The sequence below is a fragment of the Corella eumyota genome, chromosome 5 (assembly GCF_963082875.1).
Source record: "Corella eumyota chromosome 5, kaCorEumy4.1, whole genome shotgun sequence".
Lineage (NCBI taxonomy): Eukaryota > Metazoa > Chordata > Ascidiacea > Phlebobranchia > Corellidae > Corella > Corella eumyota.
In genome coordinates this window covers 14,605,635-14,625,442 of record NC_137494.1, presented here as the reverse complement: position 1 = coordinate 14,625,442, position 19,808 = coordinate 14,605,635, and the positions used below count along the sequence as shown (strand labels likewise).

Here is a 19,808-nt window from a genome sequence, read left to right as displayed (position 1 = left end):
ATAACATTTTAAGATAATATAAAAAAACGTACTTTGTTCACTAAGACAATTACTAGTTACTATATTAAATCTCAAAACCGTTTAAATTTTAATTTAAAAAAATTTACGAATCAAAAAATGTTGTTAAATATTCCAAGTTTAGGAACAAACCAAAAAAAAAAATAGTTAATAAAAGAATAAAAATAAAAATTTTTAATTTCACACCGAGTTCCTTCTATCCAGCGTAGCGCAAAATTTACTGGGTACAGTTAAAGGTTTTTTTAAGTTAACGTACAATCCTTTGTGTTCGAGGTAATATAATACTTATCACAAGATGTCAGATGCCCAGTCAGTAAAGGCGGTTACCGCTTTGGCAATAAAAGAAAAAAAAGTTTTAAGTATCCAATAAAGAAAAATATTTAATGAAACATTTTTGTTAAATGATAGTAACCCCTAATAGCGTTTTTTTTAAATTCATCAAAATTAGTTTTAGATCATTTAAGAAAGAGTACATATTAAAATATTACAGTTATAGCAGTTATTTATAAGGTTACTTGGTCAAAAGAATATAAAATGTAACTTTATTATATTTATTCGATAGTTTAAAGCTCATGTGTCTACTAGACTTATATGGTATGCCAATTAATTTCATTGCATTATATGCATAATAAAATACGTACTCAACTTATTTTCTATTTTAAAATGTGCCCTAATTTTTTGTTTTTAATTTAACAGCTTTTTAATACAACTTAATGCTATAATATCATGTTCTAAATATTTAGACTGCAATAAAAATTAACTTTTGACATTTCCATATTCAAGAATACATTATACTTTTAGCAAACATACACAATAATAAAAAAAGAGTATAACTTATTATATATTTAAATGTATATACCTTATTACAAAGCGCTAATATCTAATGCCTAATATTTAATACAATCCTTTTATTTTAAAAATAGAATAATTGTTATAGCAGAGAGATAAAGTCATAAAAGGAATATTAAAAAAAATTAGTCAACTATTTATCTAAAAAAGAGAAACCGGTATATATTACTGTAGGCCATATTTAATATGCATTTGTACTTCATAAAAAAGCAAGATTTTGACAGAACATATATTATTTTTATTAAACTGAAATGCCTAAGTGATTTAAATGTCTAAAAATTGTATTTTCAGACTGATAGTTATTTAAAATGTAAATTTGAGTTACAAAATTCAAATATTTTAAATGCCAAATTAATAAATTTCATATTTAATTTAACTTAAAAATAATTAATGGGCTTATATATTTTTTTAGAAATCAGAATGTTGGTTTTAACAAACAAGCAAAAATGTTTTGTGTTATTTTGTCTAATTTTTGTTGGCATGGGTTTATATAATTTCACTCTGAAACAAGATGCAATAAATTATGATATCAAAAGTTTTGATTTAAGGCAGCTTTTGCAGTATGGTGGCCAAGAAGAAAACTGCAAGAATAGTCAAGACAAAAACTCAACATCGAATCAAACTGTGCAAGTTCAACCTGATTTCGAAATTCAAAACGGGATCAAGATAAGAAAAATAATGGATCTAGGAGCTTTTCATCGAGAATTAAACACTCGTACTGTTACTCTTTATGACTTGTCTAAAAATCACGACAACAACACTATATCGCACACCTTTGGATTAAATGTTCAAGATAAGCTACAGCCAACTAACACGGACCTTAAATTTAGTTCTGTACAAACTTATTTCAATTGGGAAATGTTTTATCCTGATTTGAAATACTCGATTGAGCAATATCATTCTTATAACAAGGATGCAGATAATGCATTAAACACCGACCTAAGAACAACAGTAACTTTAGATAAAGACAATAAGTACGAAAAAGGAGAAACAATGGTAGCTCATATTCAAGCTAAAGATAGTAACGGAAAAAATAAAAAATTCGGTGGGGATTTCTTTTTTGCGAGACTGAAGCGAAATGGCGTAAAATTCCCGCTACCCCGTGATGCTATACCATGCGAAATTAAGGATAACTTAGATGGCACATACAAACTAAGTGCACCATTACTTTTAAATGGGTCTTTGACGTTAGAGATTATATTGCTTACCTCTGTGGAAGGCTTAGCTTTTTCTATAGCAGCATCATCAGGGCGGTTGTATAAAAATCGGGTTTACAAAGCTAACTTAGAATCTGGGGAAACCGTATTATGCAATTGGGATATATACACATATAATACGTGAGTAATTGAAATCAATAACTTAAATATGGGTTTAAATTAGATAATTTTTCATATTTCTACTTGTTTGTAAATTTTAAAGTTAAAGTTTACAATTTTTTCAGGGGTTATGATCTATGTGACTACAGCCACCCTCGTACAAAAGAACCATGGTTTTGCACTAGACCCAAGTCTGGAATCTGCCATCCTATTGTAACAATCAACCCCGGATTAGGACTATATGAAATGGACGTAAAAAAAATTCTAGATGCCAAATTTAACGGATACAAGCCAATAACCGGATCAGGTGTCACAGTATCCGTCGCAAATACGGATCAAGAACCTTCAATGTTAACCCTGCGAAAGCCGTGCGGAAGAAATACGGATACTTATAAAGAAACTACAGTTACCGGGCTTTTTAAAGACGGCAACTGGCATTCGTTGCTATGTGAAAATAAAATCCACACATTCGACAAGCTGAAACAATGTCTTAAAGGCAAAACTTTGTATTTCCTCGGCGATTCGACTATGCGTCAGTTTTTCGACTCCATTAGGAAGATACTAGCTCTCCAATACATTCCACCTAAAGGCGAAGATCAATATTGGCCATCCCGCGTTTCATTCGACAAGGAAAGCAATACTACATTATACTACAGAGCACATGGACTACCTTTAATCAACGTTATGGGTGGTGTATACGATATAAAACGTCCTCAGTATATAGCTGATGTGATAGGCGGTATAAAGGGTGGAGATAACGTGGTTATTATAATGACGGTTGGTCTACATATCGTGTCTTATGACCCTTCGTTGTTTATCAACAGGTTTATTAATATTCGAAAACAGATTGAACAATTACACAAAGTATACCCCGGTACTAAGGTTATATTACGCGGCCAAAACTTGGTTGAATTCTCATCGGTCTGGTATTTAGCAAGATATAATTACATTATGCGCCAGATTTTCAAGGATTCGGAAAATATCATCTTTCTCGACCTATGGGGTATGACTACTACGCGGCCTATTGTGGGATACCATCCACAAGAGGATACTTTAAACCACCAGAGCTTCTTAATAGCTGATTTTATATGTGATATGTGATTTGGAGGAAAATAGCAACCTTTTGAAAAAGTAACTTCTGTCTAGACAAATTTATTTATAAACTTTAAGGATAACCCCTTAAACATAACACTTATACAATATTCCCATCTCTTTAAACAAAATTTTCTTTATAACATTTACTTTGAAAGCCACCATTTACAAAAAACTTACTTTTAAGACAAACCTGCTTCCCTTTTAAAAAAATCCCTTTTAAACAACAATTTACTTAAAAAAACTTTAAAGTCTACCACCCTAAAAAATTACAATTATACTGTGTATATTCATAACATTCTATAAAAATATACTCTTAAATATGATTTTTAGTATTTTTTTGTAATTTTAGTTTTATTTTTTTATGTTGTAGTATACGCTAGCTTAGATATTGATAATTAAAATACTTAATTTTTTATTGAATTATGTAATGTATTTTTTCTTATTTCTAGTTTTTTTCGAATTTTTATAAACAGATATAAGGTATCGCAATATATATTGTAATACACAGTCTATAAGCATTTAATATTGTGCATTTTTTTTATCATTTTTACCTATTTTAAAAAGCGTAATATAAAAATGGCAACATTTAAAAAATGTAATACCCCGCGGCTAAATTAAAATTTTGGTTTTTCTGTCTATGTTGTTTTTCAAGTGTTGTGGTTTGTTATATGGAATTTAAAAATCAAGTTATTTAAACAAAAATATTCGCTTTAGAATTAGTTTATGCTCACAACAAAGTTCGTGAGACTAGACTACGACCTCTTTCTTTGTTATCTTGTTGTTGTTGTTCTTATAGCTAGGTACCATGATGTGGTTTTGTTCAAAAAGGGGTTTTCTATTCTGTTTTTTGCTGTTGATAGTAACAAGTTTTTTTGTATTAAATTTAAATCAGAATGAGATTGAAGTAAAATTTTATGCCAAAATAAAGTTTAAGGTAAAGTTGTTACGTTATTCATGCATTAAAAATAGTTATGTAAATTTTCAGGTGCCACACCACATGTAATGTAAAATAAACATATTTGTCATTTTTAAAAAGCTTTAGTAGGGTTTGATTCCCACTGCTTTCATGCTGTAGCGTCCTTAAGTAAAATGAAACAAACGATATGAACTTCCGCCGAGACAAAAAACAATTATAATTTAGTTATAATTGTATTTTATAGTATCCAAACTAACTACAACAATTTGAGGCTGGGTCGAGGTAACCGATGTTACTCTATGTTTAGATGGTGAAGTAGATATTACTTAAACTCCTGAAATCTATAAAACATAACATTTAACATTAGTATATAAGATTCATTTAATTTTTATCCTAAAACGTTAATAAGAAAGCGTAACTGGTTTAGTATAATAGATGTTTCTTTACAGTTAGGACATAAATATACTAACATCTTTTTATGCTTTAGAACACTTCCTGGAAGGTAAAACCAAAGAAAAACAAAACACCATTGATTTTAGTGTTTACAACATCAGCGTATTTTAGCGGAAAAAAATTTAAAAACGAGTTCGAATTTATGACGTCACCATCATGCGGTGGTTGCCTGGTAACCAGAAATCGAAGCACGATCCGGGAAAGCCTTGGGGTCGTGATTTTTAACCATGTTCGTCGTAAGAAAAAATTCACAATTGAAATACCAGACCCAGCAACAAGGTAAAGTGTAAAGTAATTACTCTAAAATTAAATTCACTGATAGTATGGTGTGGTAGTACACTTGGCTTTACATAAGGTCCTAGGTTTGATCCTCATTGCTCTCATGCTGTGATACTCTCAAGTAAGACACTTTAAACAGTGACTTCTGCTAAGCCAAAACTTAATCAGCAGCTTATGATTATTGGGCAATTATAATAATATATCCCCTAATGCTAAAAAGCAACTCGAGACTGGGTCGGGTAACTTATGTAACTCTATGTTTAAGTTGTGAATTTGACCTTCCAACATCGAGGATAAATAAAAACATAGAAAAATATCGACAGTAACTCCTTTCCAAACGGTACACAATAATACGTAGTAATTATTAAGCCTAAGATTTCGTGTAGCAAATTCCAGGTCCTTAGGCTATAATACAATATCAAGGCGAAATTTGAAATATTAATTGTTTTTGCAGAAATAAAAACCAGTTTTACGTGTTTTGGAGCAAAGAATCCCAAGGAAAATATAAACCTAAGTTTCGATCAGCTTTGGCTCAAAAAGATTACGATTCAATATTCAACCTTACGATGATGTTCACTAGAAATTCAGACGTTAGAGAATATTTTGGTTCGTATAGTTCATCTTTAAGAACTTCACTAAAACTAGGTTACTCAGAAAACGTTACTAATATAATGAAGGACAAAACAAAATTGGCGGTCTGGATAGTAAGCAACTGCTTTGGACTACAAGGCTCTTTGGAAAGAATGAAATATGCAAAGTCTTTGGTGAAAGCCGGTTTAACACTAGATAAATATGGCGCTTGCTTTAATAACAACACCAGGACTGATGGAAAAATACGTGAACTAGTACACCGATACAAGTTTTACCTTGCTTTTGAAAACGCAGTACATTGCCCTGACTATGTAACAGAAAAATTCTGGAGAAATAGCCTTGATTCAGTTTCAGTTCCAGTTGTTTTGGGCCCAACTAAAGACGATGTAATAGCAGTAGCTCCACCTAATTCATTTATTTTTGTTAACGACTTTAAAACTCCAAAAGAACTGGTTGAATATCTTGAATATTTAGACAAGAACGATACTGCTTATCTGGAGTATCATAACTGGAGAAAAACACTTTTAAAAGAGGTGGAAGATATACCTTATAAAACTGGGCACCCTGGGCTGTTTTGCCGCTTATGCAAGCGTTTAACAACTTATAAACCTAAAACTTATACCTCTATAAGTAAATGGATGTATAGTACAGGTTACACAGACGATCTATGTTTAAGAAATGAAAGCATTAATAAAATAACTAAAGAAGAGGGTCAATATTTGTTGGATTTCAAGTAACAAAAAATATCTGTTTATATTATGTCAAGAACTTAATTTGTAAAAATTGTATTTTATGTTAATTTATTATGTGAACAATTTTACGTGCGCTTATTTAAATATACCATTTTTTATTTAAAAATGTGAACTTGAAATTCGGAAATTCCGGAATGTAAAAATGGCGGTATTGAGAATGTAAACAAAAAGGAAGTCACGCAGGCATTAGACCAAAGGTTTTGATCTTAAAAACAGGTGCTAGTACCTAAAATATAGTTAATTTTTGTAATAAGTTGATAAGAACTAATAAAACTACTATCATGCGTATAAATTGTAGCAAAATGGCTTTCACTGACGAAAATGGAGCTTACAGAAAGTAAGTTAACAAAACGAATAATTTTTTTAGTTTTTCGTTTACAGAATAACAAAAACAATTTAAATATATGCCATAAACACAAAATTAGGTATTTTAAATGTAGGTTAATGCTAAATATTTCTGTTAGCCACAGAACTAACCAAAAACTGATTGACAATGCAATATTAAAATAGGAAATTTAATAAAAATCCTCTGCAATAACTGAATATGCGTCGTTTGAAACGAAACATTCGAAAACTTTAACATAGTTTTGCTATTGATCTTGATCATTTTATCATTTTTTGATCATTTTTTATTGAAATTTGTAATGTATTTTTTCCCATTTCTAGTTTTTTTTTTTTTTATAAACGTATATTAGATATTGCAATATTTATTGTAATACACAGTCTATAAGCATTTAATATTGTTCATGTTTCTGCCATTTTTACTCGTTTTAAAAACTTGGTTAAAAATGGCAACATTTAAAAAATGTAATACCCCGTGGCTAAACCAAAATTTTGGTTTTTCTGTCTATGTTGATTTTCAAGTGTTGTGGTATGTTATATGAAAGTTAAAAATCAAGTTATTTAAACAAAAAGATGCGCTTTAGAATTAGTTTATTCTCACAACAAAGTGCGTAAGACTAGCCTATGGCCTATTTCTTTGTTATCTAGTTGTTGTTGTTGTTCTTATAGCTAGGTACCATGATGTGGTTTTGTTCAAAAAGGGGTTTTCTATTCTCCTTCCTGCTGTTGATAGTAATAAGTTTTTTTGAATTAAATTTGCCTCAGAATGAGATTGAAGTAAAATTTTATGCCAAAATAAAGTTTAAGGTAAAGTTGTTATGTTATTCATGAATTAAAAATAGTTATGTAAATTTTCAGGTGCCACACCACATGTAATGTAAAAAAACATATCTGTCATATTTAAAAAGCTTTTAAAGGGTTTGATCACGACTGCTTTCGTGCTGTAGCGTCCTTGAGTAAGATGCAACAAACATTGTGAACTTCTGCCGAGATAAAAAACAATCAATAATTTAATTATAATTATATTTTATGGTATTCAAACTGCCGAAACAACTTGAGACTTGGTCGAGGTAACTGATACTACTCTATGGTTAGATCGTAAAGTAGATATTACTTAATAAACTCCTTAAATCTATAGAACACTTCCTGGAAGGTAAAACAACAAAAGAACGAAACGCCAATCATTTTGGTTTTCACAACAGCAAATTATTTTAGCCAAAAAAAATTTAAAAACGAGTTTGAATTTATGACGTCACCATCATGCGGTGGTTGCCTGGTAACGAGGAATCGAAGCACGATCCAAGAGAGTCTTGGAGTTGTAATTTTTAACAATGTTCGTCATAAAAAAAATTTTACAATCGAAATACCAGACCCAGCAACAAGGTAAAGCAGGAAGCAATTATTTTAAAATTAAAATAACCGGCAGCGTGGTGTAGGGGTTTAGTTGACTTCACTACGTAAGATCTTGGGCTCGATCCCCACCGCTTTTATTCTGTAGCACCCTGTATTAAAGTGCTATAAATAATATAAACTTCTGCTTAGCCAATACTTAATTAGCAACTTAATTATCTGTCAATCAAAATTAATATTGACTCCCAAAGGCAATTTGAGATTTGGTCAGAGTAACTGTGGTGTTATTCTAAGTTTTCCAGGTCTTTATAGGATCTGCTTTAGGCTGTTACAATATCACCTAAAGCAAAATTTGAAATATTATTTGTTTTTGCAGAAATAAAAACCAGTTTTATGTGTTTTGGAGCAAAGAATCCCAAGGAAAATATAAACCTGAGTTTCGATCAGCTTTGGCTAAAAAAGAATACGATTCAATATTCAACCTTACGATGATGTTCACTAGAAATTCAGACGTTAGAGAATATTTTGGTTCGTATAGTTCATCTTTAAGAACTTCACTAAAACTAGGTTACTCAGAAAACGTTACTAATATAATGAAGGACAAAACAAAATTGGCGGTCTGGATTGTAAGCAACTGCTTTAGACTACAAGGCTCTTTGGAAAGAATGAAATACGCAAAGTCTTTGGTGAAAGCCGGTTTAACACTAGATAAATACGGTTCTTGCTTTAATAATAACACCAAAAGTGATGTAAAAATACATGAACTAGTACACCGATACAAGTTTTACCTTGCTTTTGAAAACGCAGTACATTGCCCTGACTATGTAACAGAAAAATTCTGGAGAAATAGCCTTGATTCAGTTTCAGTTCCAGTTGTTTTGGGCCCAACTAAAGACGATGTAATAGCAGTAGCTCCACCTAATTCATTTATTTTTGTTAACGACTTTAAAACTCCAAAAGAACTGGTTGAATATCTTGAATATTTAGACAAGAACGATACTGCTTATCTGGAGTATCATAACTGGAGAAAAACGCCTTTAAAAGAGGTGGAAGATATACCTTATAAAACTGGGCACCCTAGCCTGTTTTGTCGCTTATGCAAGCGTTTAACAACTTATAAACCTAAAACCTATACTTCTATAAGTAAATGGATGTATAGTACGGGCTACACAGACGATCTATGTTTAAGAAATGAAAGCATTAATAAAATAACTAAAGAAGAGGGTCAATATTTGTTGGATTTCAAGTAACAAAAAATATCTGTTTATATTATGTCAAGAACTTAATTTGTAAAAATTGTATTTTATGTTAATTTATTATGTGAACAATTTTACGTGCGCTTATTTAAATATACCATTTTTTATTTAAAAATGTGAACTTGAAATTCGGAAATTCCGGAATGTAAAAATGGCGGTATTGAGAATGTAAACAAAAAGGAAGTCACGCAGGCATTAGACCAAAGGTTTTGATCTTAAAAACAGGTGCTAGTACCTAAAATATAGTTAATTTTTGTAATAAGTTGATAAGAACTAATAAAACTACTATCCTGCGTATAAATTGTAGCAAAATGGATTTCACTGACGAAAATGGAGCTTACAGAAAGTAAGTTAACAAAACGAATAATTTTTTTAGTTTTTCGTTTACAGAATAACAAAAACAATTTAAATATATGCCATAAACACAAAATTAGGTATTTTAAATGTAGGTTAATGCTAAATATTTCTGTTAGCCACAGAACTAACCAAAAACTGATTGACAATGCAATATTAAAATAGGAAATTTAATAAAAATCCTCTGCAATAACTGAATATGCGTCGTTTGAAACGAAACATTCGAAAACTTTAACATAGTTTTGCTATTGATCTTGATCATTTTATCATTTTTTGATCATTTTTTATTGAAATTTGTAATGTATTTTTTCCCATTTCTAGTTTTTTTTTTTTTTATAAACGTATATTAGATATTGCAATATTTATTGTAATACACAGTCTATAAGCATTTAATATTGTTCATGTTTCTGCCATTTTTACTCGTTTTAAAAACTTGGTTAAAAATGGCAACATTTAAAAAATGTAATACCCCGTGGCTAAACCAAAATTTTGTTTTTTCTGTCTATGTTGATTTTCAAGTGTTGTGGTATGTTATATGAAAGTTAAAAATCAAGTTATTTAAACAAAAAGATGCGCTTTAGAATTAGTTTATTCTCACAACAAAGTGCGTAAGACTAGCCTATGGCCTATTTTTTTGTTATCTAGTTGTTGTTGTTGTTCTTATAGCTAGGTACCATGATGTGGTTTTGTTCAAAAAGGGGTTTTCTATTCTCCTTCCTGCTGTTGATAGTAATAAGTTTTTTTGAATTAAATTTGCCTCAGAATGAGATTGAAGTAAAATTTTATGCCAAAATAAAGTTTAAGGTAAAGTTGTTATGTTATTCATGAATTAAAAATAGTTATGTAAATTTTCAGGTGCCACACCACATGTAATGTAAAAAAACATATCTGTCATATTTAAAAAGCTTTTAAAGGGTTTGATCACGACTGCTTTCGTGCTGTAGCGTCCTTGAGTAAGATGCAACAAACATTGTGAACTTCTGCCGAGATAAAAAACAATCAATAATTTAATTATAATTATATTTTATGGTATTCAAACTGCCGAAACAACTTGAGACTTGGTCGAGGTAACTGATACTACTCTATGGTTAGATCGTAAAGTAGATATTACTTAATAAACTCCTTAAATCTATAGAACACTTCCTGGAAGGTAAAACAACAAAAGAACGAAACGCCAATCATTTTGGTTTTCACAACAGCAAATTATTTTAGCCAAAAAAAATTTAAAAACGAGTTTGAATTTATGACGTCACCATCATGCGGTGGTTGCCTGGTAACGAGGAATCGAAGCACGATCCAAGAGAGTCTTGGAGTTGTAATTTTTAACAATGTTCGTCATAAAAAAAATTTTACAATCGAAATACCAGACCCAGCAACAAGGTAAAGCAGGAAGCAATTATTTTAAAATTAAAATAACCGGCAGCGTGGTGTAGGGGTTTAGTTGACTTCACTACGTAAGATCTTGGGCTCGATCCCCACCGCTTTTATTCTGTAGCACCCTGTATTAAAGTGCTATAAATAATATAAACTTCTGCTTAGCCAATACTTAATTAGCAACTTAATTATCTGTCAATCAAAATTAATATTGACTCCCAAAGGCAATTTGAGATTTGGTCAGAGTAACTGTGGTGTTATTCTAAGTTTTCCAGGTCTTTATAGGATCTGCTTTAGGCTGTTACAATATCACCTAAAGCAAAATTTGAAATATTATTTGTTTTTGCAGAAATAAAAACCAGTTTTATGTGTTTTGGAGCAAAGAATCCCAAGGAAAATATAAACCTGAGTTTCGATCAGCTTTGGCTAAAAAAGAATACGATTCAATATTCAACCTTACGATGATGTTCACTAGAAATTCAGACGTTAGAGAATATTTTGGTTCGTATAGTTCATCTTTAAGAACTTCACTAAAACTAGGTTACTCAGAAAACGTTACTAATATAATGAAGGACAAAACAAAATTGGCGGTCTGGATTGTAAGCAACTGCTTTAGACTACAAGGCTCTTTGGAAAGAATGAAATACGCAAAGTCTTTGGTGAAAGCCGGTTTAACACTAGATAAATACGGTTCTTGCTTTAATAATAACACCAAAAGTGATGTAAAAATACATGAACTAGTACACCGATACAAGTTTTACCTTGCTTTTGAAAACGCAGTACATTGCCCTGACTATGTAACAGAAAAATTCTGGAGAAATAGCCTTGATTCAGTTTCAGTTCCAGTTGTTTTGGGCCCAACTAAAGACGATGTAATAGCAGTAGCTCCACCTAATTCATTTATTTTTGTTAACGACTTTAAAACTCCAAAAGAACTGGTTGAATATCTTGAATATTTAGACAAGAACGATACTGCTTATCTGGAGTATCATAACTGGAGAAAAACGCCTTTAAAAGAGGTGGAAGATATACCTTATAAAACTGGGCACCCTAGCCTGTTTTGTCGCTTATGCAAGCGTTTAACAACTTATAAACCTAAAACCTATACTTCTATAAGTAAATGGATGTATAGTACGGGCTACACAGACGATCTATGTTTAAGAAATGAAAGCATTAATAAAATAACTAAAGAAGAGGGTCAATATTTGTTGGATTTCAAGTAACAAAAAATATCTGTTTATATTATCTTGAGAAATTAATTTGTAAAAATTGTATTTTATGTTAAATTATTATGTGAACAATTTTACGTGCGCTTATTTAAATATACCATTTTTTATTTAAAAATGTGAACTTGAAATTCGGAAATTCCGGAATGTGAAAATGGCGGTATTGAGAATGTAAACAAAAAAAAAGTCACGCAGGCATTAGACCAAAGGTTTTGATCTTAAAAACAGGTGCTAGTACCTAAAATATAATTAAATTTTGTAATAAATTGTGCAAAACTAATAAAACTACTATCCTGCGTATAAATTGTAGCAAAATGGCTTTCACTGACGAAAATGGAGCTTACAGAAAGTAAGTTAACAAAACGAATAATTTTTTTTAGTTATTACTTACCAAATAACAAACTGACAAAAGAAATTTAAATATATGTCATAAAAACAAAATAAATTAGGTACTTTAAATGTAGGTTAACGCTAAATATTTCTGATAATTACAAAATTAATCAAAAACTAAAGTCTGACAATGCATTGCTAACCCAATATTAAAATAAGAAAATTAGTACCGGCAGTGTGGTGTAGTGGTAAGAACTCTTGCTACACCACACATGAGGTCGTGGGTTCAATTCCCACTGATCTCATGCTGTAGCGCCCTTGAGTAAGGCGCTATAAACGGTATGAACTCCTGCTGAGCCAGCACTTAAACAGCAGCATAATTACCGGGCAATTATAGTTTCTATAATATCCCAAACTGCCACAGGCAAGTCGAGACTGGGTCGGAGTAACTGATGTTACTCTACGTTTAAGTCGCGCAGTCGACTTTCCCACATCGAGGATAAAGATATATACAAAAAAAAAGTAGAAATCCTCTGCAATATCTGAATATGCATCGTTTGAAACGAAACATTCCAAAACTTTAACATAGTTTTGCTAATTAAACCCTTTTTGAACCTTTTTTACAAAGATTGTAGTGGGGTTTAATATCTTTCTTTAACCTCTTTACATAATAGCTGTGTTTTAGTTTTTTTTATATATCTTTATCCTCGATGTGGGAAAGTCGAATGCGCGACTTAAACATAGAGTTACATCAGTTACTCCGACCCAGACTCGAGTTGCCTGTGGCAGTTTTGGATATTATTGATTAATATTGCCCAGTAATTATGCTGCTGATTAAGTGCTGGCTTAGCAGGAGTTCATATTGTTTATAGCGCCTAATCAAGGGCGCTACAGCATGAGAGCAGTGGGGATTGAACCCACGACCTCATGTACTGCTACATGTTTTTACTAGAGATCGAAAGAAATTATAAAATTAGATAAATATTGAAAACAAGTTAATTTTTTTGGTCTAGATTCAATCGCGTTTGGCATATTACTGCTGCATTTGCAGCCCTAGCAATTGGATACATTGCAAACCAGCAACAAAAAGAAATTAACAAGGAAATCAGCATTTTTGGGACGTGTGTTTACTCCAATACTCTGTTTTTGTTGTCATGGGGACTTAACTTTGGAGTTACAGCTTGGGTGACATTTGTTGCAGGTTTGTTTTTATTAAGTTATCCTCAATATTCAACTTTAAAGCCCATAGTCCTAATTTTAAAACCTTGTAAGATTACTTCAATTACGATGGATAGCTGGAGCGAAAAAGCAAGTGAATAGTGGTTTATCGAACTTTGCATAGTAGTTCTGTTACCAACTGATTGTAACTTTTTCCAATATTTAACTTAATTTAGGTTGGGTGATGCTCAAAACCTTGGATCGTCATTCTTTTGGCAAAGTCCAGGGTAGATTATTTCCAATTTATTTCTTCATCACTGGATTGACTGCTCTGCTTCAACTCTGTGTGATTCTGTTCACCAGAAAAACGATTTTGAAACTTCCAATGATGGAACAATATGTGGTAAGTTTATGGTAAAGTTTTTAGATTGTGTGAATTCATATCTGGTAGTGCACTGTAGGGGTAAGAACACTTGGCTTTACCACATTAGGCCCTGGGTTTAATCTTTACCGCTCTAATGCTGTAGCACCCTTTGAGTAAAGCACTATAAACTGTAAACTTTTGCTAAATCAGTAGCTTAATTATCAGGCAATCATAATCTATAGTATTTCAAACTGCCGAAGTCAACTTAAGATTAGGTCTGGGGAACTGATGTTACTCTATGTTAAGGTCTTGAAGTTGACCTTTCCACATCAAGGATGAATAAATATAAAAAAAATGAACTAAGCTCAACTTCTTTTTTGCTATTTTTTAGGCCATTTGTTTGTTGTTCAACTTCATTGCTGGTTTTCTTAACGGAGTATTTCTTGGACCCAAATGCTCCCAAATTTTGGTCAAGCGTGTTGCCATGGAAAGAGAGGAAGGGGTGATGGCCCCAAATATTGGGTCAAAATTAGGGGAAGACCCAATCTATAAAGCTATAAGCAAGGAGTTTGGGAAATTCCACGGCATTTCGACTTTGCTTAATTTAATTTCCTTTGCTGGAAGTTTTTATGTGTTGTACTTTGTAGCATTCGAAATGTTGAAAAATGCAAAGATTTAAAATCTTGCGCAAAGAATTATTTCGTAAAAACCAAGGTTTATAAAACCATTTTAATTCTAGTAATTTTGCTTCACATTCCACTGTATATAGATTGTTTTGAATATTGTAAAAGTAGTATACCCTACATATGTTTAACCTATTAATATTCTGTGTTGTAATCTTTGTTTTTACTAACTGTAAGTTTACCTTTTTTCCAAATTTTTGTTTTAAGTTATACCAAATCATTCAATTTTTTTTGCTTAACGAATTTATTTTAATAACTTGCTAGTGAACTAGAATTTTAAAACTTTAATTTGTGATGCTTTTATTACAGGACATTGTGTTAATAATTGTTTAACAATGCAGTATAAGTAACTATGCCAATAAGATAATGTAAGAAGTTGATTTTCTATGGCAAATACTTAAAGACGAAAAACAGGGACTTTATCAAAGAACGAACCTTTAACATGGCTTTTGTACAGGTAAAAATAATTGTTTTTTTTTAAATATTTTTAAGAAAAATGTTTAAATATTTCACTTGAAATTTTTCTCCTAATTAATAAAGACTAGATCACCTAGGCTCTCGAGTCATTTAACCTTCCATAACTTATAACATTTTTTTGCAGAAACGCATCCAAAAAGATATCTTTAACATGAAAAATAATCCACCTCCTGGCATGAAGTTATGCGAAGACTCGGTCGAAAACGGAGCAGAATTTGCAGTGGAAGTTGCAGGCGCTCCGAGCACTTTGTTCCAAGGAGAAAATTTTAAATTATTGTTTAAATTTGGGCAACGATATCCTTTTGAATCGCCACAGGTAATTTACAAGTAATTTTTTTTGAGTACTTTTAGGTTGGTTCAATGTTTTGCTATACTAGAAATAAAGTCCTAAATTTTTCGGTCAAATCTCTTATATAGAGTGTTTATTATATACATTTGTATGACCAGCTTATAGTTCAAGATAAATAAAAATGCTGTTTGTAGAACGTAGGTTAATTATTACAGGCAAATATAAGTTTAGAGTTTTGATCATATTATAACAATTAAAATCCCGGCCATAGATCAGGCCTGACTAGTGTTTAGTAATGCTATTACATACTAGCAATAAAAATCAAACTAAGGACCTCATGCCTTTAAAAAGGGAATTCAAATTGTTCAATATTTTTCATACAATTTAAAATGACTTTTCTACATTTTAGGTGATGTTTATTGGTGACTCAATACCCATACACCCCCATGTATATAGCAACGGTCATATTTGTTTATCTATTTTAACTGAGGACTGGAGTCCTGCTCTTTCAGTTGAATCTATATGTTTAAGTGTCATTTCTATGCTTAGTAGCTGTACAGAAAAGGTATTTAAACCTTAAAGTTATGATCAATCTTGTGTTAAAATGTGTACATGTAAGCTTAGCAAAATGAATATTATATATATTTTTTTTTGTATATATCTTTATCCTCGATGTGGAAAAGTCGAATGCGCGACTTAAACATAGAGTAACATGAGCTACTCTGACCCAGTCTCGAGTTGCCTGTGGCAGTTTGGGATATTATAGATTATAATTGCCCGATAATTATACTGCTGATAAGGTGCTGGCTTAGCAGGTGTTTATACCATTTATAGCGCCTTAATTAATGGCGCTACAGCATATGAGCAGTGGGGATTAAACCCACGACCTCATGTGTGGTGTAGCAAGTGTTTCTCACCACTACGCCACGCTGCCGGTATATTGATGGTATCTAAATATAAAACTTGTTTGTTAACCGATTGGCTTGGTATGATTATTGAGATGGGACATTTTTTCAACCAATTAAAAACTAAACAATAAAATTGTTATTTCTTCTTAGAAACGACCACCTGATAATGCTTTTTATGTCAGAACATGCAGCAAAAACCCAAAAGATACAAATTGGTGGTTTCACGGTAGGTAAACTAAAATATAATTAAAGTTTTTCTCCCTAATTGTGCTGTCTCTTACAATATCAAATACATCCAAAAAATGCAACTAATAACTTAAAGTATTATTTTTTAAAAGATAATTTTGTTGTAACTTTGTTTTATTTTTTTAGATGACAAAGTTTGATCTCCAACGAGTTTCTGTGATTTTTACTTTCTTATTATTGTTCTTTCTCAATTAGCTTCTACTTTTTTCTAACAACAAATTTGTCCATTGCCCAAAGCGATTCCAAAAATGCCAATTTAAATACTTGATTGTTATTCAAGTTGTATCTTTATCATTGTCAGCCAATTTCTTATTTATATATGTATAAATACTTAAATATTCAAGTGGTTATTAATCATCCTTAGGTTCTTTTAGAACTAATCATTTAGAAAAATTTCCAATGCTTTTTTACATTATTGCATTAGTTCAATAAGATAAAACAGATTTAAGACTTTTAACATAAATTTTATTTATCAGCTTTTGGCTTCTAAAGGTTGCAAATCATACTGGAGACAAATGGCACCATTCTAAACAATAATTAATCATTTTTTACTGCCATCTTTGGTATTTTTTTGATATAGGTAGAGACAAAACTTAATGTGCTTTTATATTATGCATATAGAAATAAATTGAAGTGTACCTTTAATACAAAATCCAAGTTATTCTTGGTGATATTCTCAAGGGTGAAAATAAATGGTAATTCTACCCCTCCACAAGAAACAGCACAACTTACTGTTGGATTAGATTCACTGTAAAAAAATTACAAGTAGAAAGTATACATAACAAAGGTAGTAATAACGCCATTGGACAACTATACATGAGGTCCTGGGTTTCATCTATTTTTACTGGTAATATTACTGTTATTCCAAAAAACCAAAGATTACTATATAAAGTGTGCCTTCCCACATCAAGAATCAATATGTAAATATCGTTAAATTTGGTTTGCTCAAAAAAAAAAACATCCATAGAGAAACCTACTTGTCCAATTTGTCCAGCTTGAGTAATATGAATTGTGCAACATGTGCAATTGTGGCTTTATTAGATGTCTTGATATACTGGCAAACTAAATTCTGCAAAATAATATAGATTTAAATGGTAAGTATATTGTAACAGTTAGGGGGCCTTAAATATCATAATGTACTGGCCTTAGTTGATCATTGATTTGGACTGCGATGGCTTAAGCTAAATTGCTAGTTTTATATTATATTGCCAGCTATTTACATCTTAGTTTCGTACAGAACAAACTAATTGAAATAATCAGTTTTTACCTCGGAGGGCAAAGTACATTTTTCTTTGCCAACCCATTCCAGATATATTGTACACATGACATAAGGAGCGGCTAATTCTACATCAGTCTTGTCAGTAGTTTGGGTTTTGTTTGTCTTCTCTATAGCAAGAATTTTATTCTGTTCATCTGGTAAAATAATTAAAAGTGAGTTGGTAAAATGAAATTATATTATAAGGTATAACTTTCTATGATCTAGGTATAACTTTTTATAAACCATTCTAAAATAAGTATCACTTATACTTACCTAATGCAAAAAAACATTTAAACAACAACCATTTTAAATCAATGTTTCACAGAAAAAAAATTTTTTGGTATGTAACACTTAAAAAAAACAATTAAATATTATTACAAAATTGTTATGAAGAAGTTCTATCCTGAACTTACTTATTTCATTTCCTGGTAGTATGATGTTCACAATATCTTGTAACACTTGATCTAGTTTAAGTGAAGATAACGGATTTCGTTGATGGACATTAATGCCACATACTGGACAGAACTTGTTAATAGAAAAATGCTTCACTATACAGCTTTTACAAACTTTAACAAAATAAAAATCAGTAAGATTAATAAGCTACAATCCACAAAGGTATATTTATAAAGTAATGACATTTATAAACTAACAGTGAGAACCATTTTTTTTTGTATTTATTAAGCAAGTATCTTACAAGAGTGAAGGCATTCAGTAATCGTGGTTGCTTCAACTAAATACCCACAGCATAGTTTACAACAGATAAAAATATTTGTTTCATTCAGTTTGAGTTTAATTTGGTTCTGGTCTTGATCAACTTTCTGAAAAGTCCAAAATAATGCATTTATTCTTTTAGTTAGGGTTTTTAGTTTTATTATCTATGCTTGGTGTAGGAAGACTGGCTTTACAACCTAAACAAAGAGTAACATCAGTTACCCCAACCCAGTCTCGAATTAACTTTGGCAGTTTGGGATATTATAGAAAATAAAAGTTAAACATTATAAATTATTATTTTTAGATAATTACTTTTTCAACGTTGGTTGTGTTTGGCTGGCTACCAATATAAAGTTTATAATAAATTGTTTTTCCATGATTTTTAGTTGGCATTGTAAGGTTTGTTACAGCATCTTGAAATTCTATGTTGAAAATGTCGTAATCCATTGTCACTAAATTTCATACAAATATTTAATTAAATTTTAAGCTCTTATTGCAAATTAAAAGTTATTGTTTATATAATATATATTTATCCTTAATGTGGGAAGGTTAAATTCACAAAACATAGAGTAACATCATTTACCCCGACTCGATTATAATTGCCCGATAATTAGGGTGCTAATTAAGTATTGGCCCAGCAAGAATTAATGCCGTTTACACCGCTTTACTCAAAGGTGCTACACCATGAAAGCAGTGGGGATCAAACCCAGGACCTCGTATAGTGCAGCCAAGTGCTTTGAACACTACACTACGCCGGCGGTTCACATAACGTTAAAAAATTCTATTAAAATAATTATAAGTTTAAACTGATAAAAGTCAGATATAAACTTACTTATTTCTTTTGGTCTTGTCCTTGCCAAAAACGATCGATAAGCTACAAACAACTGACTTTTAGTAAAATATCGAACTTTTGTAGAAGGGGTTACGTATTGCTTTAAAAAAGATTGTACATTCGATTCTAAAGCCATTGCTTTATTTTCTAAACACTTTTTTAGTTCATTTATCTGTTAATACACCTTTTAAACCGTTTTAGTTTTTAGTATAAAAATAATTTTGTCCTAACTTTTTTTTTATAAAAAATAGGGGATTTTTGGGGAATTTACCTTAAATGAGACTTTTTTTAATTTTGATTTTCAATTTCTTATCATTTAAAAAAATAAGAAAAAGTTAAACTTGGCCATATTTTTTTAAAACCATTAATATTTTGACAAAA

General features: G+C 31.0%; 7 protein-coding genes across 8 annotated transcripts; 6 read left to right on the top strand and 1 right to left on the bottom strand.

The window, feature by feature from the left end:
* Nucleotides 1-1,283: 1,283 nt before the first annotated feature.
* Nucleotides 1,284-4,055, top strand: LOC145751937 (NXPE family member 2-like). The gene is made up of 2 exons (XM_082568096.1): nucleotides 1,284-2,204; nucleotides 2,309-4,055. Exons 1-2 carry the CDS (start codon nucleotides 1,288-1,290, stop codon nucleotides 3,282-3,284), a joined length of 1,893 nt encoding a protein of 630 aa, XP_082424222.1. The 5' UTR covers nucleotides 1,284-1,287; the 3' UTR covers nucleotides 3,285-4,055.
* Nucleotides 4,056-4,072: 17 nt separating this feature from the next.
* On the top strand, nucleotides 4,073-6,332 carry LOC145751938 (3-galactosyl-N-acetylglucosaminide 4-alpha-L-fucosyltransferase FUT3-like). 2 transcript variants are annotated; one of them, XM_082568097.1, is made up of 3 exons: nucleotides 4,073-4,212; nucleotides 4,682-4,926; nucleotides 5,381-6,332. In XM_082568097.1, exons 1-3 carry the CDS (start codon nucleotides 4,084-4,086, stop codon nucleotides 6,252-6,254), a joined length of 1,248 nt encoding a protein of 415 aa, XP_082424223.1. In that variant the 5' UTR covers nucleotides 4,073-4,083; the 3' UTR covers nucleotides 6,255-6,332. The 2 variants fall into 2 exon arrangements, with proteins under 2 accessions (XP_082424223.1, XP_082424224.1); XM_082568098.1 differs by lacking the exon at nucleotides 4,073-4,212 and adding an exon at nucleotides 4,273-4,476.
* Nucleotides 6,333-7,284: 952 nt separating this feature from the next.
* Nucleotides 7,285-9,231, top strand: LOC145753119 (3-galactosyl-N-acetylglucosaminide 4-alpha-L-fucosyltransferase FUT3-like). The gene is made up of 3 exons (XM_082569517.1): nucleotides 7,285-7,418; nucleotides 7,750-7,994; nucleotides 8,338-9,231. Exons 1-3 carry the CDS (start codon nucleotides 7,290-7,292, stop codon nucleotides 9,209-9,211), a joined length of 1,248 nt encoding a protein of 415 aa, XP_082425643.1. The 5' UTR covers nucleotides 7,285-7,289; the 3' UTR covers nucleotides 9,212-9,231.
* A 297-nt stretch (nucleotides 9,232-9,528) lies between these two features.
* LOC145753570 (3-galactosyl-N-acetylglucosaminide 4-alpha-L-fucosyltransferase FUT3-like) lies at nucleotides 9,529-12,168 on the top strand. The gene is made up of 5 exons (XM_082569975.1): nucleotides 9,529-9,563; nucleotides 10,091-10,097; nucleotides 10,238-10,375; nucleotides 10,707-10,951; nucleotides 11,295-12,168. Exons 1-5 carry the CDS (start codon nucleotides 9,529-9,531, stop codon nucleotides 12,166-12,168), a joined length of 1,299 nt encoding a protein of 432 aa, XP_082426101.1.
* A 173-nt stretch (nucleotides 12,169-12,341) lies between these two features.
* On the top strand, nucleotides 12,342-15,015 carry LOC145753966 (transmembrane protein 205-like). Its single transcript, XM_082570528.1, has 4 exons — nucleotides 12,342-12,520; nucleotides 13,515-13,702; nucleotides 13,896-14,062; nucleotides 14,415-15,015. The coding sequence occupies exons 1-4, from the start codon at nucleotides 12,486-12,488 to the stop codon at nucleotides 14,700-14,702; spliced, it is 678 nt and encodes a 225-aa protein (XP_082426654.1). The 5' UTR covers nucleotides 12,342-12,485; the 3' UTR covers nucleotides 14,703-15,015.
* Nucleotides 15,003-17,319, top strand: LOC145753968 (ubiquitin-conjugating enzyme E2 W-like). The gene is made up of 5 exons (XM_082570529.1): nucleotides 15,003-15,163; nucleotides 15,308-15,499; nucleotides 15,882-16,037; nucleotides 16,531-16,606; nucleotides 16,753-17,319. The coding sequence occupies exons 1-5, from the start codon at nucleotides 15,149-15,151 to the stop codon at nucleotides 16,764-16,766; spliced, it is 453 nt and encodes a 150-aa protein (XP_082426655.1). The 5' UTR covers nucleotides 15,003-15,148; the 3' UTR covers nucleotides 16,767-17,319.
* LOC145753965 (polycomb group RING finger protein 5-A-like) lies at nucleotides 16,845-19,639 on the bottom strand. The gene is made up of 8 exons (XM_082570527.1): nucleotides 19,428-19,639; nucleotides 18,908-19,047; nucleotides 18,579-18,702; nucleotides 18,298-18,450; nucleotides 17,894-18,039; nucleotides 17,604-17,695; nucleotides 17,266-17,374; nucleotides 16,845-17,152 (listed from the first exon to the last, which is right to left on the bottom strand). Exons 1-8 carry the CDS (start codon nucleotides 19,561-19,563, stop codon nucleotides 17,099-17,101), a joined length of 954 nt encoding a protein of 317 aa, XP_082426653.1. The 5' UTR covers nucleotides 19,564-19,639; the 3' UTR covers nucleotides 16,845-17,098.
* Nucleotides 19,640-19,808: the final 169 nt, after the last annotated feature.

Coding starts and splice junctions, on each gene's coding strand:
- LOC145751937 (XM_082568096.1), top strand. CDS start 1,288: ATGTTGGTTTTAACAAACAAGCAAAAATGTTTTGTGTTATTTTGTCTA. Junction 2,205..2,308: donor GATATATACACATATAATAC/GTGAGTAATTGA, acceptor CAATTTTTTCAG/GGGTTATGATCTATGTGACT.
- LOC145751938 (XM_082568097.1), top strand. CDS start 4,084: ATGATGTGGTTTTGTTCAAAAAGGGGTTTTCTATTCTGTTTTTTGCTG. Junction 4,213..4,681: donor ATGCCAAAATAAAGTTTAAG/GTAAAGTTGTTA, acceptor TTTATGCTTTAG/AACACTTCCTGGAAGGTAAA. Junction 4,927..5,380: donor ATACCAGACCCAGCAACAAG/GTAAAGTGTAAA, acceptor TTGTTTTTGCAG/AAATAAAAACCAGTTTTACG.
- LOC145753119 (XM_082569517.1), top strand. CDS start 7,290: ATGATGTGGTTTTGTTCAAAAAGGGGTTTTCTATTCTCCTTCCTGCTG. Junction 7,419..7,749: donor ATGCCAAAATAAAGTTTAAG/GTAAAGTTGTTA, acceptor TTAAATCTATAG/AACACTTCCTGGAAGGTAAA. Junction 7,995..8,337: donor ATACCAGACCCAGCAACAAG/GTAAAGCAGGAA, acceptor TTGTTTTTGCAG/AAATAAAAACCAGTTTTATG.
- LOC145753570 (XM_082569975.1), top strand. CDS start 9,529: ATGGATTTCACTGACGAAAATGGAGCTTACAGAAA. Junction 10,376..10,706: donor ATGCCAAAATAAAGTTTAAG/GTAAAGTTGTTA, acceptor TTAAATCTATAG/AACACTTCCTGGAAGGTAAA. Junction 10,952..11,294: donor ATACCAGACCCAGCAACAAG/GTAAAGCAGGAA, acceptor TTGTTTTTGCAG/AAATAAAAACCAGTTTTATG.
- LOC145753966 (XM_082570528.1), top strand. CDS start 12,486: ATGGCTTTCACTGACGAAAATGGAGCTTACAGAAA. Junction 12,521..13,514: donor GAAAATGGAGCTTACAGAAA/GTAAGTTAACAA, acceptor TTTTTGGTCTAG/ATTCAATCGCGTTTGGCATA. Junction 13,703..13,895: donor TTGGGTGACATTTGTTGCAG/GTTTGTTTTTAT, acceptor AACTTAATTTAG/GTTGGGTGATGCTCAAAACC.
- LOC145753968 (XM_082570529.1), top strand. Junction 15,500..15,881: donor ATCCTTTTGAATCGCCACAG/GTAATTTACAAG, acceptor TCTACATTTTAG/GTGATGTTTATTGGTGACTC. Junction 16,038..16,530: donor TTAGTAGCTGTACAGAAAAG/GTATTTAAACCT, acceptor ATTTCTTCTTAG/AAACGACCACCTGATAATGC.
- LOC145753965 (XM_082570527.1), bottom strand. CDS start 19,563: ATGGCTTTAGAATCGAATGTACAATCTTTTTTAAAGCAATACGTAACC. Junction 18,703..18,907: donor ACACAACCAACGTTGAAAAA/GTAATTATCTAA, acceptor TGGACTTTTCAG/AAAGTTGATCAAGACCAGAA. Junction 17,153..17,265: donor ACTTGGATTTTGTATTAAAG/GTACACTTCAAT, acceptor ATTATTGTTTAG/AATGGTGCCATTTGTCTCCA.